The sequence below is a fragment of the Ursus arctos genome, unplaced genomic scaffold (assembly GCF_023065955.2).
Source record: "Ursus arctos isolate Adak ecotype North America unplaced genomic scaffold, UrsArc2.0 scaffold_15, whole genome shotgun sequence".
In the NCBI taxonomy this organism is placed as follows: domain Eukaryota; kingdom Metazoa; phylum Chordata; class Mammalia; order Carnivora; family Ursidae; genus Ursus; species Ursus arctos.
The window spans coordinates 16,924,578-16,942,256 of record NW_026622819.1 but is presented as its reverse complement, the minus strand read 5'-3'; the positions used below and the strand labels follow the sequence as shown (position 1 = coordinate 16,942,256).

The 17,679-nt window shown below is 37.0% G+C and overlaps 1 protein-coding gene across 2 annotated transcripts in view; it reads left to right on the top strand.

Moving 5' to 3' along the window:
• CDH12 (cadherin 12) overlaps positions 1 to 17,679 on the top strand; it is a 258,791-nt gene that overhangs the window by 211,195 nt on the left and 29,917 nt on the right. For both annotated transcript variants that reach the window (XM_026506726.3, XM_026506725.3), the window contains one exon: positions 4,380 to 4,633. In XM_026506726.3, the coding sequence (XP_026362511.2) occupies positions 4,380 to 4,633 (254 nt within the window). The remainder of the gene's footprint in view (positions 1 to 4,379; positions 4,634 to 17,679) is intronic.

The following is a 17,679-nucleotide window of genomic DNA, read 5'->3' as shown; positions in this document are numbered from 1 at the left end:
TTCCCCACACCTGGGTTCTTCTCGTCTCAGTTCCTAGCATTACATCCTCAGAATGCACTTCCTATTTGCTCTATGTAATGTTCCCTTCTGTCCATTATCCCATTTTCCTCATAAATCTTAACACTATCTGAAAATTATGTACTTAATTATTTTTTGTCGTGGCTCTCCCTCCCTACAATATAAGGTTCATAGTAAAATGGACTTACTTGCACTTGTTAACCACCATATTCTCAACTCCAGACATTCGATTCAGTGGATGCGGATTTAAGCTGATTTGAATAAATCAAAGAATTAGGTGCAGATATCATCTATGGATGATTTACTATGTAACCTGAGTTAGTGGTAGAGTTTTAGAATAATTTCTTATGGAACCGAAAGTGCTAGCAACAAAGAAATAAATTGATTACCATGTTGATCATCAAACTAAGTTTGGGGAAACTTAATTTTCCTTTAAAATGATGCTTGATCTGAAAGTCTTATCTTTGTAGAGCACCCTGGCATAAGGAGCTTACTTTATAAGATCTTATCCCTCTTGTCTTTTCATCATGGCTCAACCTGATGTAAATCCATTTTCTGCTTGTCTGAAAAGCATCTACCCTATTTGGATAAAGGTACAGCAATCACTCATTTGCATTGATTGAAAATTTCCCCTTCCGTTGACCAGTAAGAACTACTATACGATTGAGAAAGTAGAGTCTTATCACTAAAGGATACCACATTCCATTGAGTGACAACTGTACTGTTGGCAAAATAATACAGTTACATGTTCATCATAAAAAATAGAAGCAATATAGTGGAGTAAAAAGTAAAGAGTGATGAAAATACAGCTATCAGGGGTAGAGAATGCCGTAGCAGTGTCCGCTGATGAAATCTCAGGGTCTCTTGGGCTGACTTCAAGATGTAAGCTGGAGTACAACCTGATTTGAAGCTTAGAGATGTTTTCCAAGCTTACCGGCCATTGGCAAAGTTCATTTCTTTGTGGCTTTATGACAAAGGTCTGCATTTCTTGCTAGTTATTGGCCGTGGTTCAGTCTCAGCTCTTGTAGACGCCCCTCAGGCACTTGCCTCATGGCTCCTACCCTCACAAGTTTACTTCTTCAAGGCTGGGGGAATTCATCTGCACTTACTTTCTTTGAACAGCTCACATGATTAGGTCCGACCCCTCAACTAAAGTTAGTTAACTCAACATCACGTGGTGAAGGCCCTTCGTTATAGTTGCATCATTTATTTTTCCCTAAAACTTGAATTCCTCAGGTGGTATCCGATGCAATCCACAGGTGGCTCACACAGTCAAGAGAAGGGAATTCTATAAGAGGGCAGGTCATGGGACAGAAATCTTGGGGACATCTTGGAATTCTACCAAAGCTGCTGTTTTTCAAATTCCTCAAAATAAATCTACATCTATATTTCCACTCAGCATTATCTAGACCCATGTTGAGGCCCAAAGAATCCTAGGGAGCTATTGTTTTGCATTTTTTTTGCCAAAATTGCTTGTTCCTCTTTGAAATAAAAAAATCATTTAGCAATTAATATTTTATGTACTTTTCCACAACCTGGACTTCAGCAGAGTAAGAGCTAAGAAAGTGTCTAAAAATAGAGATGCACAAAGGTCATCTTTGCCCAATCCCTCCTTGATACTCTGAAGAATAATTAAATATCTTATATTCTGCTTCTCCATAGTTAGATTTCTTCCCATACAGCTCCCTACAGTGTCAATTGTTCCTGCAAATTCTGGTCTTACTAACTTTGCTTTCTTGAAACACCCTTAGGAGCAGGGAGTTACTCAATTAAATTCTTTTTAATCAATCATTTTCGTACTTTTCTAGAAAGGTTCATAAAATCAAATGGGCCCCAAGCAATGCCATAAAGTTTTCTATTTATTGTGCAAGAGCTAAATTAGCTCAACTTCATAATAATGGAATTCTGTCATAGAATATGATTAAATTTCTAAGAATAAAAAATAATCCTCTTTGTTCTATACCTATTTCAAATATTAGAGTTTTTGTTGGTTGTAAAGTTAGATGAATTTCCTTCTTTAGCACCACCAGCCCCAACCCCCAAAGGTAGAGGGTAGTCAGCCAGATGGTTTGGATAAAATCAACTACAGAGAGGTCAGTATTGATTCTCCTGGCTGTTTCTGAGCTATTCAATTTTATAAAACGGCATTACCCAGGGGTCAGGGTCATGAAGAAGTAAGACCATCTAGAATATTATTGTGACATTTCTCTTAGAATTTTCTCCATTTCCTTATCACTGCACAATATAAAGTTTCCAGTCTCAAAATTATCCATATGTACAAAAAATTTCATCCCACTCCTTGACCACCAAATATTTGCCTGCTATGCCAGATCAGAAGTTCTTAAAAGGCATAGACTATGTCTGATATCCTGACATCAGGACAAAGAAAAAGTATGGGAAAGTTTTCAGAATCCTTCCATTTCTGGGCTTGAAATGGACTTTGAAGTGGGAGTCAGTCCATCAGGTGGGTATGGCATGTTATAATCAAGTAGGTAAATAAAATGTAGATCTTGTCTAGAAAGAATTCTCCTAATTGTGCAAATAATCAGGAACATTTTAATATCTAGGAGACACTAGAGAGGGAAAAGGGAAGCAATTGGTATTAGCTGCTATATTCTAAGAAGTTAACTCTAGGCCCACAAAAAGGAGTAAGTATAAACCAGGACAGCTCACTACCTTTCTAGGCAAAAGGACCCAAGGTGTTTAAAATCAAAATAGTCTTCCTTTAGAAAATAAGGGTCACAAAAAAAAAAAAGAAAAAGAAAAAGAAAAAGAAATGATAGAGGTCACTATGGAGGAAAATTATAGTATTCAACATTCATGGAGCATTTAGACTTTACAAAAATTCTTGATGTTGTATTTCTATTCATATAACTAATAGCTGTAATATCAAACAGGGCATATTATACATGACATTCTTTACTGTTACTGGCTTAAAGATAAATTGAAATTCCTAGCAAGAAAGAAATGGAAATGGAAGAAAATCAATATTATGTTGATATAATAGGTAAATAGGCATGAAGCAAGTAACTAAAAATATGGAAAGCAACGGACAACATTGAGGGCAAAGCAGATAAAAGCATGGATAAAAATTGGGTGAATTAGATAAAATAAGAGAATAATTACAGGGAAAATAAATATGGATTCCCCTGAACGAAAATTATTGTGAAAAAAACTTAAATGCCACGTCCAGGAGGTGTTACTGTTTGCTCTAATAAACTCCGTGGAATAGTGAGTTTTTGAGGATTTCACAGTGATTTTTTAATTTCTTTTTTCATCCTTGGAGAAAATGCATAAAATGAAAATCTTGTCCTTAAGAGAGAAATATACCTCCTTTATTTCCCCCAGGTGTGCTGAAGCAAAAAACAGATGTGTTGACACAGCAATTAGCAAGTCATTGGAGTCATACCAGAGGGAATTAATTTAGAAAACAGAAACTTTTAAAGGTCCCTAAAAATCTCTATGTTAATGTTAATTTCATGTTGTCTTAGTTTTCATAGGTGATTAGTAGTCAAAGCCATTGACCTTAAAGTTTACATAAAACAACACAGCAACACCATATTTCCAGAATATAATATTTTCAGTTATTGGGAACATAAAACTAATTTCAGCATAGAAGTGAAAAGAAGTAGTAGTAAAGTTAAAATAGAGAATCAGTGACTTCATGGACAAATGACTTCCAAATACTATGTTTCACAATTTTCTTTAATTTGATCACATATCTTCAAGGTAAAATATTGGTAAAATATCCTGACGATGCATTGCAGTGCCTACTAATTATATAGATAATGCTGAGAACTCCGGAGACGGAAATGCTTTGTACAATTAGAACTATGTATGTTTTAAATTCTGACATAGTGTTTTTTAGTGAAAAGAAGTAAATATTCAAACATTTTTAATAGAAAATGATATCATTGCCAAAATAAGAGGAGTGGTCCAAGAAAAAAATTTATTTTGTTATACGAAATTTTTAACTGGAATGTACAGAAGCTTAATTGTCCATTTTCAGTTTTATTGTGTTTTAATTACAGCTTGCTTCCACTAGATGTCAGTATTGTATAAGATTAGAAAATGCTTCTCTTAAAGTTTCTCGGCAATTTTAACTACTATATAATGAAGCCCTACTAAAGCATATATGTGCACATACGTAACATTTTAATATATGCAACTGATTATCTTTACAAGTTACCTAGAATACTCTACAGTGGGTCATTCTGAAAATGTTTCCTTACCCACTAATTAAAAATTTTGAAACCAATACAGACTTGGTATTAACTTGCAAATCCTCCAAACCATGTGAGTCGTCTTCGCCACGTTCTGTATGAACGTACCTCTTCATTTTTGATTTGTCCTCATTACAGCCATTAGATTTTGAAACCAAGAAGGCATACACTTTTAAAGTCGAAGCTTCCAACGTGCACCTTGACCACAGATTTCACTCCGCCGGCCCTTTTAAAGACACGGCCACAGTGAAGATCAGCGTGTTGGACGTGGAGGAGCCCCCGGTGTTCAGTAAGCCGCTCTACACCATGGAGGTTTATGAAGACACTCCAGTCGGGACCATCATCGGCGCTGTCACTGCGCAAGACCTCGACGTGGGCAGTAGTGCTGTTAGGTAAGAAAAGGAAACATTTTTATTTTCTGTGTGTCAGAAAAAGGGGGGGGGGGAATGCTCTGTCGAAACCTGGATGAATGATTTCCTTTGGTGATAGGAGACTTGAAAATGCGATGCCTTTTGCTATGATAACTATTAGGTGAAAAGCCATAGGATTTGAACAATCAGTCCCTGCAACTGGGTTTGACAGTGGTGTGATGTGGACCTGGCACTTAAGCTAACCAATCTCAATTTTTTACCTATAAAAGGCGTTTCATAATATAATCTCAGAGGATTTCCCATGGTTAATGACATTAAGATACTTTCACAGCGCCTAAAATAGAGCAGAATGTAATACATTTTTCAATTACTCTAAAATCTCTGTCTCTCACCAAAAGTTAGATGGTTTTACCATTTGCAATTTGCAGTTCATTTTTTTCACTGACAATTGTGTCTGCTGATGAAAGCAGTGAGAGCCAGTCCTGGGGTAAGAGGAATTATGGAATTGCTCAAAGCCCAGGCTTTACAAAGAGCTCCTGTTGATATAAGGATATAAGGCTTGGATAAGAGTAGAAAACAAAGCCATGGATAAGAGTAGAAAAAATCATCTCTTTCTCTCCTCCCACCCCAAACCCATACATTCCATTTGCACTACTACTGAAACATAGATTTCCCTTTCTCTCACTTATACATTGATCCTGCAACGTATTTTTAAAAAGATTTTATTTATTTATTTAAGAGAGAGAGGGAGGGAGGGATTGGCGGGAGGAACATAGAGAGAGGGACAAATATACACCATGCTGAGTGTGGAGCCCGATGTGGGTCTCGATCTCAGGACCCTGAGATCACCAACTGAGCTCAAGAGTCAGGGGCTTAACTGACTGGGCCACCCAAGTGCCCCAGATCCTGCAACATATTTTGAGACTTGCTATTGATTCAACTATGTTTCTTCTGTACATTTAAATTCCCTGCTAACTGTCCACATCCCACATGTATACAAGTACTGGGAAACCAAAAGAGAGAGAGAGAGTGGAGAGACAGAGAGAAATATGTGATGTGTTCTAATCTTCCACCTCTAATGGGCTGAATCTTCGCTTAGAAAATCAGACCAAAGAAAGGTAGGCTTTTAATACAAAAACACTCCTGACATCGGGAAAATATATAGACACATACCTCATAAGATTTCATGCCATGGGGCAGTAATAAAAAATGCATAAATCATTCATTGGTTACCTCAAAGCATTCATAGCATATAGGAAAAATCTCAGGGAAGGGCCTGAGAGCATGTATGCTCTGCTCTTTGTGGTCACCTGAATCTATCTCCCAAAGTGATCTGAGTATCCCCTTTTTTGAAACATGTCAGTGGTCAAGAGAGAACGCTAAAAAAGAACATTTGTCTTGGGAAAGAGGAGAGAAAAGGCAATGACTGAGTGCCCCTACATGTCAGGTGGGATACTGACTAATGTACTCATTGGATTCAAATTGTTGTTCTACGTGTCCGTATTACAACATGATTCACTCTCAGTTGAGCTCCAAAAACCCTTATTTATTACCAGTGTTGTAGGGGCATTCTCAAGAACCAGCCCCATTAGTAGCTGTTACATATTAATCCGTTATCACTCATCAGTCCTCTACTTGAGACCCTGAGTGTGCTGTTGATAACTGTGAAAGTGGGAAATGCCTGGTGAGTAGATTTACAGGTAACTTCAAGAATATAAACAGTTACAGAAGAAATACGGAAGGCTATAAAGAAAGTAATGAAAAGGTAAATAAATATGGATCGAAACTCTCTATGGTTCAATAAATGAGAATTTTGGAACACGGTGAAACACAGTACCTAGAGAACATTCTACGTTGTTTAATTTACTGTATGTTCTATCTTTGAAGACTGAAAAAAGCGTGATAGAGTCAAAATATTAATAAAATACGATTTTAATGCAATACTTAAAAAAAAAATCAGAGAGTTTATTAGTAAAACTATCACCTGGGAAAGGTAAGGTGAGGCTTACAGACTTCCAAATGTAACAACATGTTTGGAGTTAAGAGCCTGGTGTGAGGGGTAAAGGAAGGCTACATTTGTGAGATACTCTTGAACTACAGGACTGGTTTCTTTTGGGAGGGGGGCATGTTACTGTCACAGGAGCTACTGTCTGACAAGACCTACTTTATGTGGGATAAAGTAACATCCCTAGTCTTACTTCTAATGGGGAGCAGCCTGACTCACTAAAGCTGTAGACACAGATGGATCTAATTGATCCCGGGAGGGGTTGTCAAAAGACAGAGCTGCTTTTGAATCAGCATGAAAGCTGTCTTACTTCCATGTCCTTGGAGTAAACGATAAGCTTGAATCATGTCAGTTGAGGAAACATGGGGTATGAATCATCTTTTTTTTTGGGTCTGAAAACATGTTGGCTGACTTAAGAATGATAGTAAAAATATGTTGTGAAAAATAAGCATCAAAATGTGAAATTACTTGACGTATTTGGGTACGCTCTGTTTGTTTTGTTTTCCTTTGCTCAACTGTCTTTTCACAGAGTTGCTGTGCGAGGTATTAATTTAGGGCTGTGTTATTGCATGTGCCAGTAGGTATTTTATTAATGTTATTATTGTATTATCACTGAGCACAGCAAAGAACCAGAGTGCGGTGGCATTAAGCAGGGACTGAAGCAACTTTGAAGAAAGGTTAGGAGTAATAACTCCAAATGCGTGCGGTTGACCTTTGAACAATTTTGGGTTCAAGTGCACTGACCATCTGCAGAGTCGAAAATCCGCATATACCTTGACTCCCCCAAACCTTAACTACTAAGAGCTTACTTTTGACCAGAAGCCTAATGGGATAACATAAACAGCAAATGAACACGTATTTTGTATGATATATGTATTATATGCTGTATTCTTAGAATAAAGTAAGCCAGAGAAATAAAAATGTTATTAAAAGAATCGTAAGGAAGATAAAATACATTTAGAATACTGAACTGTATTGAGGAAGACCCCTGTGTTAGCAGACCCGTGCAGTTCCAACCCAGGTTGTTCAAGGGTCAAGTGTATACCATGTCTGGTCCCCCTGCCCCAAGCTTAATTTCTAGTTATTGTTCCCTTTACTCTTCTAGCCTTTGCCATTGGATACACTGATTTCTTGCTTCTAATCTTCTAATGCTCTATGTCCTTTGGCTCTGATTATATCAGTCATGGAAGTGATTCCTAGTGCATCAAATGAGTGAATCAGTGTGTGCACTACCAGTGAGTTGGGGGATTTTCACAACTGTAGTCTTTTTTTTTTTTTAAGATTTTATTTATTTATTTGACAGAGAGAGAGAGACAGCCAGCGAGAGAGGGAACACAAGCAGGGGGAGTGGGAGAGGAAGAAGCAGGCTCATAGCGGAGGAGCCTGATGTGGGGTTCGATCCCAGAATGCTGGAATCATGCCCTGAGCCGAAGGCAGACGCTCAATGACTGCGCCACCCAGGCGCCCCTCACAACTGTAGTCTCTTAAATTTAGAAATGAAATTTAAAATATGTGGGGTGCCTGTGTCGGTTAAGCATCTGACTTTAAAAAAAAATTTTTATGTATTTATTTGTCAGAGAGAGAGCAGGAGCAGGGGGAGCTGCAGGCAGAAGGAGAAGCAGGCTCCCCGCTGAGCAAGGAGCCCAACGCAGGACTCCATCCCAGGAGCCGGGGATCATGACCCGAGCTGAAGGCAGACGCTTAACCCACTGAGCCACCCAGGCGTCCCAAGCGGCTGACTCTTGATTTTGGCTCAGGTCATGATCTCAGGCTCGTGAGATTGAGCCCCACATCGGGCTCCATACTCATTTCGGAGTCTGCTTCTCTCCCTCTCCCTCTGCTGTCTCTCTCTCTCAAAAATAAGTAAATAAAATCTTTAAAAAAGAATTTTAACCTGTGTGATCACTATTCAGTTACATTGAGAATTAATATTTGGTTTGAGTATGAGTGATTCGCATTAAAGAGATTTCAGTGGATAATTTTGCTCAGTGTGTGGAACTTTACTTTTGTTCCAAAGATAGAAAACTCTTCGTTACCCTATGAATTTTAAAAGACAATTTAATCGAATTAATTTTGTGTATAAAATGAGAAAGTGAACAATTCAGTTATAAACTCAATCTCTGTAAGAAGTATTGGATGATAAGAGACTGATGACATGATGTAAAATTTTGTGCATGTAAACTTCCACGTATATGTTCAAAATTGCAGAATTTAATAGAACAACTGAATAGTTCCTTTTTCATGTTACCTTCTTGTGTGTAATGATATTTCTAACCAAAACCCACCACTTAAAATTGATTAATAAATGAAAATCATTATGAGTTTCCATAAGTAGAATGTGATATTTAAAATAATTAATAACTCGTTATTAAAATAGAAGCATTTCTCTGTGTCCTGCCTAAACTCGTCTTAAATCTCAAATCTGGTCTGTTCACCACGCTTTTAGAAAAATTTCTGTAATCAATTGGAATTGATTTTTTTCATCATGGATTAAGAGATTATCAGTGTAGCTGATTTTCATTTGAGAGCCCTTTCCCATATATCAAAAATTTTATTATCTGGGCAGAAATTTGAGCTCAACTATAAAACACCCTTAGGGAGTGAGAGGAAAGAGAGGCCTGGCTTATCAAGTGTCATCCTATAGCAACATATATAATTCATTTTAAATGTTAATAGTAAAAATTCAAAATTCAAAAAATTGCCCACTCCCAGACATGAACACAGTCAGCCTTTATTTCAGTGTCTAAATTCCACATTCCCTTTTTCTTTGTCCCTAAGTTTCTTTGAAATATTCCGTAATACCAAGTTTTATCTACTTTTTCTCCCCATATCTACCTTATTTGTACACAATATCTCTTTTTTTCACTTAACATTTTCATTCTCTATTTTTCACTTATTTAGCAGATTTTTGTGAGGATTAAATGAGGTATTGGTATAAAATATTTTATTTCAATGTTTTTTAATATTTCTAGAGCAGTTTAAGTTTACAGCAAAATTGAGAGAAAGTACAGGATCCCCCACCACCACACATGCATAGCCTCCCCCGCTACCAACACCCCCACCAGAATGATACATTTGTTACAATTGAACCTACTCATCATAGTCACTCAGAGTCCATAGTTTGCCTTAAGATTCACTCTTGGTCTGTACATTCTGGGGATTTGAACAAATGTGTAATGACCTGTATCCATAATTATAACATTGCCAGAGTATTTTCACCACACTAAAAGTCCTCTGTGCTCCGACTCGTTGTCTTTCTGCCACCCCCACCCCTGCCAAGCCCTGGAAGCCATTGATCTATTTATTGCCTCTATAGTTTGACTTCTCCGGAATGTCACGTAGTTGGAGTCATACAGTATGTAAACGTTTCAGATTAACATCTTTCTCTTAGTAACATACATAAATAACTTATACATACATAAATTACATACATATCTTTCCATGGCTTATGAGGTCACTTCTTTTTTGTTTTTTATATTATTTTTTATTTTTTTATTTTTTTTATTATATTATGTTAGTCACCATACAGTACATCCCCGGTTTCTGATGCAAAGTTCGATGATTCATTGGTTGCATATAACACCCAGTGCACCATGCAATATGTGCCCTCCTTACTACCCATCACCAGTCTATCCCATTCCCCCACCTCCCTCCCCTCTGAAGCCCTCATTTTGTTTCTCAGAGTCCATAGTCTCTCATGCTTCATTCCCCCTTCTGATTACCCCCCCTTTCTTTATCCCTTTCTTCCCCTACCGATCTTCCTAGTTCTTATGTTCCATAGATGAGAGAAATCATATGATAATTGTCTTTCTCTGCTTGACTTATTTCACTTAGCATTATCTCCTCCAGTGCCGTCCATGTTGCAGCAAATGTTGAGAACTCATTCTTTCTGATAGCTGAGTAATATTCCATTGTATATGTGGACCACAGCTTCTTAATCCAGTCATCTGTTGAAGGGCATCTCGGTTCCTTCCACGATTTAGCTATTGTGGACAGTGCTGCTATGAACATTGGGGTGCATATGGCCCTTCTCTTCACTATGTCTGTATCTTTGGGGTAAATACCCAGTAGTGCAATGGCTGGGTCATAGGGTAGCTCAATTTTTAACTTTTTAAGGGACCTCCACACTGCTTTCCAGAGTGGCTGCACCAACTGCATTCCCACCAACAATGTAGGAGGGATCCCCTTTCACCACATCCTCTCCAGCAATTGCTGTTTCCTGCCTTGTTATTTTTGCCATTCTAACTGGCGTAAGGTGGTATCTTAATGTGGTTTTGATTTGAATTTCCCTGATGGCTAATGATTTTGAACATTTTTTCATGTGTCTGTTAGCCATTTGTATGTCATCATAGGAAAAGTGTCTGTTCATATCTTCTGCCCATTTTTTGATTTGTTTATTTGTTTCTCGCATATTGAGTTTGAGAAGTTCTTTGTAGATCTTGGATACCAGTCTTTTAACTGTAGCATCATTTGCAAATATATTCTCCCATTCTGTGGGCTGCCTCTTAGTTTTTTTGATTGTTTCCTTGGCTGTGCAGAAGCTTTTTATCTTGCTGAAGTCCCACATGTTCATTTTATCTTTTGTTTCTCTTGCCTTTGGAGATGCGTCATGAAAAAGGTTGCTTTGGCCAATGTCATAGAGGTTGTTGCCTATGTTGTCCTCTAGGATTTTGATGGATTCCTGTCTCACATTGTGGTCTTTCATCCATTTGGAGTTTATCTTTGTGTATGGTGTGAGAGAGTGGTCAAGTTTCATTCTTTTGCATGTAGCTGTCCAATTTTCCCAGCACCATTTATTGAAGAGACTGTCTTTTTTTCCACTGGATGTTTTTTTCCTGCTTTATTAAAGATTAGTTGCCCAAAAAGCCGAGGGTCCATTTCTGGGTTCTCTATTCTGTTCCATTGGTCTATGGGTCTGTTTCTGTGCCAGTACCATGCTGTCTTTGTGATCACAGCTCTGTAGTACAGCTCGAAATTTGGCATTGTGATGCCCCCAGCTTTGTTTTTCCTTTTCAACAGTTCCTTGGTGATTCGGGGCCTTTTCTGGTTCCATACAAATTTAAGGACTATTTGTTCTAGTTCCTTGAAAAATGTCATCGGTATTTTGATCGGTATAGAATTGAAAGTGTAGATTGCTCTGGGTAGCATCGATGTTTTAACTATGTTAATTCTTCCGATCCATGAGCATGGAATATTTTTCCATCTTTTTGTGTCTTCCTCAATGTCTTTCAAGAGTGATTTATAGTTTCTAGAATATAGATCCTTTACGTCTCTGGTTAAGTTAATTCCAAGGTAACATATGGTTTTTGGTGCTATTGTAAATGGGATGGATTCCCTAATTTCTCTTTCTTCAGTCTCATTATTCGTGTATAGAAATGCAACTGATTTCTGAGCATTGATTTTGTATCCTGCCACATTACTGAATTGCTCTATAACCTCTAATAGTTTGGGAGTGGATTCTTTTGGGTTTTCCATATAGAGTATCATGTCATCTGCGAAGAGAGACAGTTTGACTTCTTCGTTGCCAATTTGGATACCTTTTATACCTTTTCGTTGTCTGATTGCTGTTGCAAGGACTTCTAGTACTATGTTGAATAATAGTGGCGAGAGAGTGTATTTTTATTTTTTTAAAAGGTTTTATTTATTCATTTGACAGAGAGTGAGAGTGAGAGCTAGAGAGAGAGAGAGAGTATGAGCAGGGGGAGGGACAGAGGAGAGGGAGAAACAGACTCCTCGCTGAGCAGGGAGCCCAACACGGGACTCAGTCCCAGGACCCTGAGTTCATCACCTGATCCAAAGGCAGACACTTAACCAATTGAGCCACCCAGGCGCTCATAGGTCACTTATTTTTAATGCTAAATACTATTCTGTTGTCTGGATGTACCATAGTTTATTTGTCCACAGGTGCAGGGTCTTATGTGGAAATAAATTCTCAGCTTCTTTGTATCATTACCGAGAAGTGCATTTGCTGGATCATATGGTAAGAGTATGCCTGGATTTGTGAAAAGCCACAAAGCTGTCTTCCAAAGTGGCATTCTGCATTTTCATTGGCGAAGAATGAAATTGCCTGTTGCTGTTCCTCCTCGCCAGCGTTTGGTGCTCAGTATTCCAAATTTTGCACATTCTGAGAAGTGTGTAGCGGTACCTCATAGTTGTCTTAATTTGTTGACTGAACAGCTTCGTGGAACATCTTTTCATGCACTCATTTGACATCTGTATATCTTCCTTGGTAAGATTTGTTGAGGTCTTTGACCAATTTTTAAATTGAGCTGTTCGTTTTCATTTTGTTGAGTTTTATGTATGCTATTGTTTTCTAGTGCAATTAGAAGAAGCAGGGAATTCTGGTAAAGGTGTTGCCTTTCTCTAGTATTGTCAACTATGGGATAGATCCCATTTAAGTGAGAGATTCTGTTGGGTGAGTAACTTGAGAAGATCATATCTAAAGCTTACGGATAATCAATTATCTCATTGCCAGTAGCTTCTGCTGAGTTTCTGGCTAATGACTACCCAAAGAGATCAAGGAGAGATTGCAGATATGCAAATCAAGTCATTGATAAACATATACAATTCAGATAGAGCATTAAGTGATATTCGGCTCAGAACCAGCATTCAGAAATCTGGAAATGTGATTCACTGAAACTCAACTTTTCTCTTTCCCTTGTTCACACAATTCTATTGCCTCCATAAATTAGTTTCTCACCCTTTACTTCATCGCCTTCATCCTAGACTTCTGCCATCATAGGTGGCAAAACCATATGTATACTTATTGTCCATTCTAACTCACTTCTTCCTCCCAATATTGTGTTTTTCTTATCTTTTATATTCACTAAAGACATCGACCATATTGAACTCTATCATGGTGCTTACCATTTTTTGCTTATTGAATAAATATGTATTCACTTTTTAACTACCATCTCCAAAATGCAGGAAATGAAGATACTTGAGAGTTGGGGATATTTCCTTGTTCTCTCACATTCTACATGCAAAATTTAATTTGATTTTGAAATTCTCTTGCTAAATTTATCCTAATATATAGTGAAATATAGAATGTGTATGCATGTGTATGTGTGCATTTGTATTTTTTCAAATTGACCATAAGCAGATCTAATATATAAATATAATTAGTCTTGGGTGCCTGGGTGGCTTAGTCAGTTAAGCAACCTGCTCTTGATTTAGGCTCCGGTCATGATCTCAGGGTCCTGAGATCCGAGCCTCACTTTGGGCTGTGTGCCTATTAGGGAGTCTACTCAAGCAATCTCTCTCCCTCTCCCTCTGCCCCTCCTCCTGCTCTCTCTCTCTCTCTGAAATAAATAAATAAATCTTTAAAATATATGTAAAACAGGTCTTTTTGTTTTTTAAAAGTTTGAAGACCTGGGTGTTTAGGGCTTAATCTCTGCTATCTTAGCACAATACAGTCAAGAGTCTACTTTCTTTCTTTTTCTTTCTTTTCTTTCTCCCTTTCTATCTCTTTCTTTCTTTCTTTCCTTTTTTCTTTCTTTTTTTTTTTTTTTTTTTTTTTTTTTGTAACTGGTTTCTCAGTTCCTTAGCTTTTATAAATGAAGTTAATGGAAACAAAATGTCATCAGTACATTTGCAAGTAAATGTCATACAAAAATCAACTTTGAACAAATAATTCTCTTGAGGGTCCTAAACACATCACAGTAGTAAAAAAGTTAAATAGGGCAAACTCCCCAGATATTAATGCATTAAGCTACTACTGTAGTGTCTAAATTCCACATTTCGTTTTACTTTTTCCCTGAGTTTCTTTGAAAGCATCTGCTTTTTCTTCCCGTGTCTGCCATTTGTACACAATATCTCTATTTTTTCATTTAACATTTTTTGTGTTGTTCATACTGTTATTTTCCCTGCATCCTTCAAATGATCTAAAGGTTGACACTATTTCTTTTACTGGTGCTTAGTCTTAGCGGTTGTTAAATGTTGGCTGTCTCCACTTAGAATTAATAAAGTAATTCATGAAAGATAGTTTCTGATAAAGAAACTAATACACTATTTCTTTTTCTTAAAGAGATCTCTAAAAATGCTTCCTTGTGTAGAGTTTTGTATAACTCTAATCACTCTTTTGTATTCTAGTATTTATTACTTGGCAGAGAGCAAACTAATTCTGTATTTATGGCCTGTTTTCTTAGAAAATACTGAATATTCAGATAGCAATTGGGAGAAAACACTTTATCCATAAGGTTATATAAAATATTCATTAAGATAAAACAGTTAATCCTTTTTGAGCACTGCTTACCTTATCTCTTTCCCTTAGCATTCACAATGTGAATTTTAATATATATATATGCAAAAGACACATCTGATAGAGGACTTTTCTCCAAAACATACAACAATTCTTTTAAGTCAAGGATGAAGGTGATGAAATAGAAGGTTACTAACTATTTTAATTGAAGGGAATGGAATTGTGGGAACCAAGGTAAGGAGAAAAGTTGAGTTTAGGTGAATTTTACTTTCAGATTTCTTAGTACTAATTTTAGGTTGTATAATTTATCAGTGACTGGATCTGTATGTTTGTAATCTCTCCTTGATCTGCTTGGGTTGCCATTAGCCAGAAACTCAGCAGAAGCTCCCCCCAGTGAGATGGTTGAGTATATATTAGCTTCAGACATGCTCTTCTCCAATTATTCATTCATCAGAATCTCTCATTTACTATTGGATCTATTCTGTAGTTGACAACATTAAGGGAAGGCAACACCTTTATTAGAATTCCCTGCTTATTTTGATTGCACTGGAAATGAAGAACACATTCCCTCTAAGTTTACACCAATGGAATGACTAAGAATAATTCATTTGAGAGGTTGTTGATCGAGAACCTAACTTGCTATGAAGAATGAGAAGATCCTTTATGAATAAACTCATTGTGTTTTTCCTCAAATGACCGATCCATTGACAATTAGTAAAATAGGAGCTACTGCAAAGAACATGTACAAAATGGACAAGTTTACTTTTATTTGCTTTGGTGGCAGTTAACTATCAACGTATGGTGACATCATTTTTTAAAGATTTTATTTATTTATTATTTGAGAGAGAGAGTGCTCAAGCACCAGTGTGAGTAGGGTGGGGGGAGAGGGCAGAGGCAGAGGGAGAAGCAGGCCCCGCACGGAGCAGGGCTCAATCCCAGGACCCTGGGATCATGACCTGAGCCAAAGGAGACATTTAACCAACTGCACCACCCAGGTGCCCCAACATAGTCATAATAATAATAATAACTAATTTATTCCTGGTTTTAAGCTGAGCACTTTGGTCAGATTTGTTTAAACATCACAACTGACATTATTTTACAGAGAGAGAAACTGAGGCCCAGGAAGATCCAATTATGTCTTCAGTAAGAAGGAAAATAGGATTTAACCATTAGCAGCCAGATTCTAAAAGTCAAACTAATTGCTCCCCTTCCTCAGTGTAATTGAGCTACTCATCTAAATTTTTGAGTTGCTTTTTAATTTTAAGATTGCTGAAAATATAATTAAAATATCATAGTTTTCAGTAGCTTATTAAGGAAAATTGATAGAAAGTCAAAACAAGTCAGTAAAAATATATACTATTTAATTCCTTAAAATATGGTAACTATGGACCTTATTATATACTTGAAAGTATTCTAAACATTTTACATATGTTTCCCTGATTTAAACCTTATAACAACTTTAACTAAATCTGAAAAATGTTTGAATTATTATTTTTTTTAAAGATTTTATTTATGTAGTAAGAACGCATGCATGAGAGAGAGAAAGAGAGAGCAGAAGCTGGGGCAGAGGGAGAAGCAGACTGTCCCCTGAGCAGGGAGCCCCATGCAGGCCTTGATCCCAGGACCCCAGGATCATGACCTGAGCTGAAGGCAGACGCTCAGCTGACTGAGCCACTCAGGCACTGCCTAAATCTGAAAAATGTTTAATTGAACTATGACAATATTGACATTTGTCAGGCTGGAAAAGCAAATACCAAATTATACAGTTGTTTTATTAATAATTTTTTGATATATATTGAAATAAAATCTTATTATTTGAGATTCGGTACCTTTTATTTTTCTAGACAACCACAAAGTTCTTATAATATTTAGACATAACTGAGGATTTACTGACAAAATACAGTGGATCTGTAATACAGACTTACAGTGTAATTTTTATGTGGATTGGATCTTGACAGTCAATGATAAGTTTGTTTTCATTTTTAAACAAATTTTATATTATTCTGGTGATATACTCAAGGAAATCTCAATGGCTAAGTGTCCAGATATTAGTTAGGGTGATGAATTATTTTGAAAGCTATCCTATTAAGTTTCTTGTTAACTCCTCAAAATGACAAAACATCCAAGTTGCTTATATATTCTTTATAACACTTTTTGAGTTTACCTTTTGCTGGTTCCAGTTCTTTGCTCTATCTTGAAATGCTGAAGGATACCCCATATAAGTTACACACATTTTATAGCTCATTCCCTTCTATGATTTCTTTAATTGCTTTTAGAAAAGAGTCTTTTCTCACATTTATTTCAAATTTCATATTACTTTGATTTTTTTTAATGATCAGTTACTTCAAAAATATCAGAGGTATGAAACCCTCTCCTTAGAAAATATTATAAGACTTTTTGATGCATTGGGGCATCTGGGGTGCAAAGTCGGTTAAGGGTCCAACTCTTGGTTTTGGCTCAGATCATGATCTCAGGGTTGTGAGATAGAGCCCTGTGTTGGGCTCCACTCAGCAAGGAGTCTGCTTAAGACTTTCTCTCCCTCTGCCCCTCTCCCTGCTCACTCTCACTCAAATAAATAAATAAATCTTAAGAAAAAGAAGAGTATTTGATGAGTTAGGAGAATGTGAGTAATTTCCAGAGTGTAAATGAGCTGAAGGACAAACAAATTGCATGGAGGAGATAAAACTCAGTTATTAGAAAAACACGGGAAATAAAAGCTGTCTTTCAAATATAATGTCTATATTTGGGTCTTAAATGGTAAATGACTCTAGTTAAAAAGGTACCTTTCTTCAGAGACATTCGGCCACATCTACTAGAGAGAGTAAGTAAACCCAGCTCTGACCTGGAACAACATGCATTGGA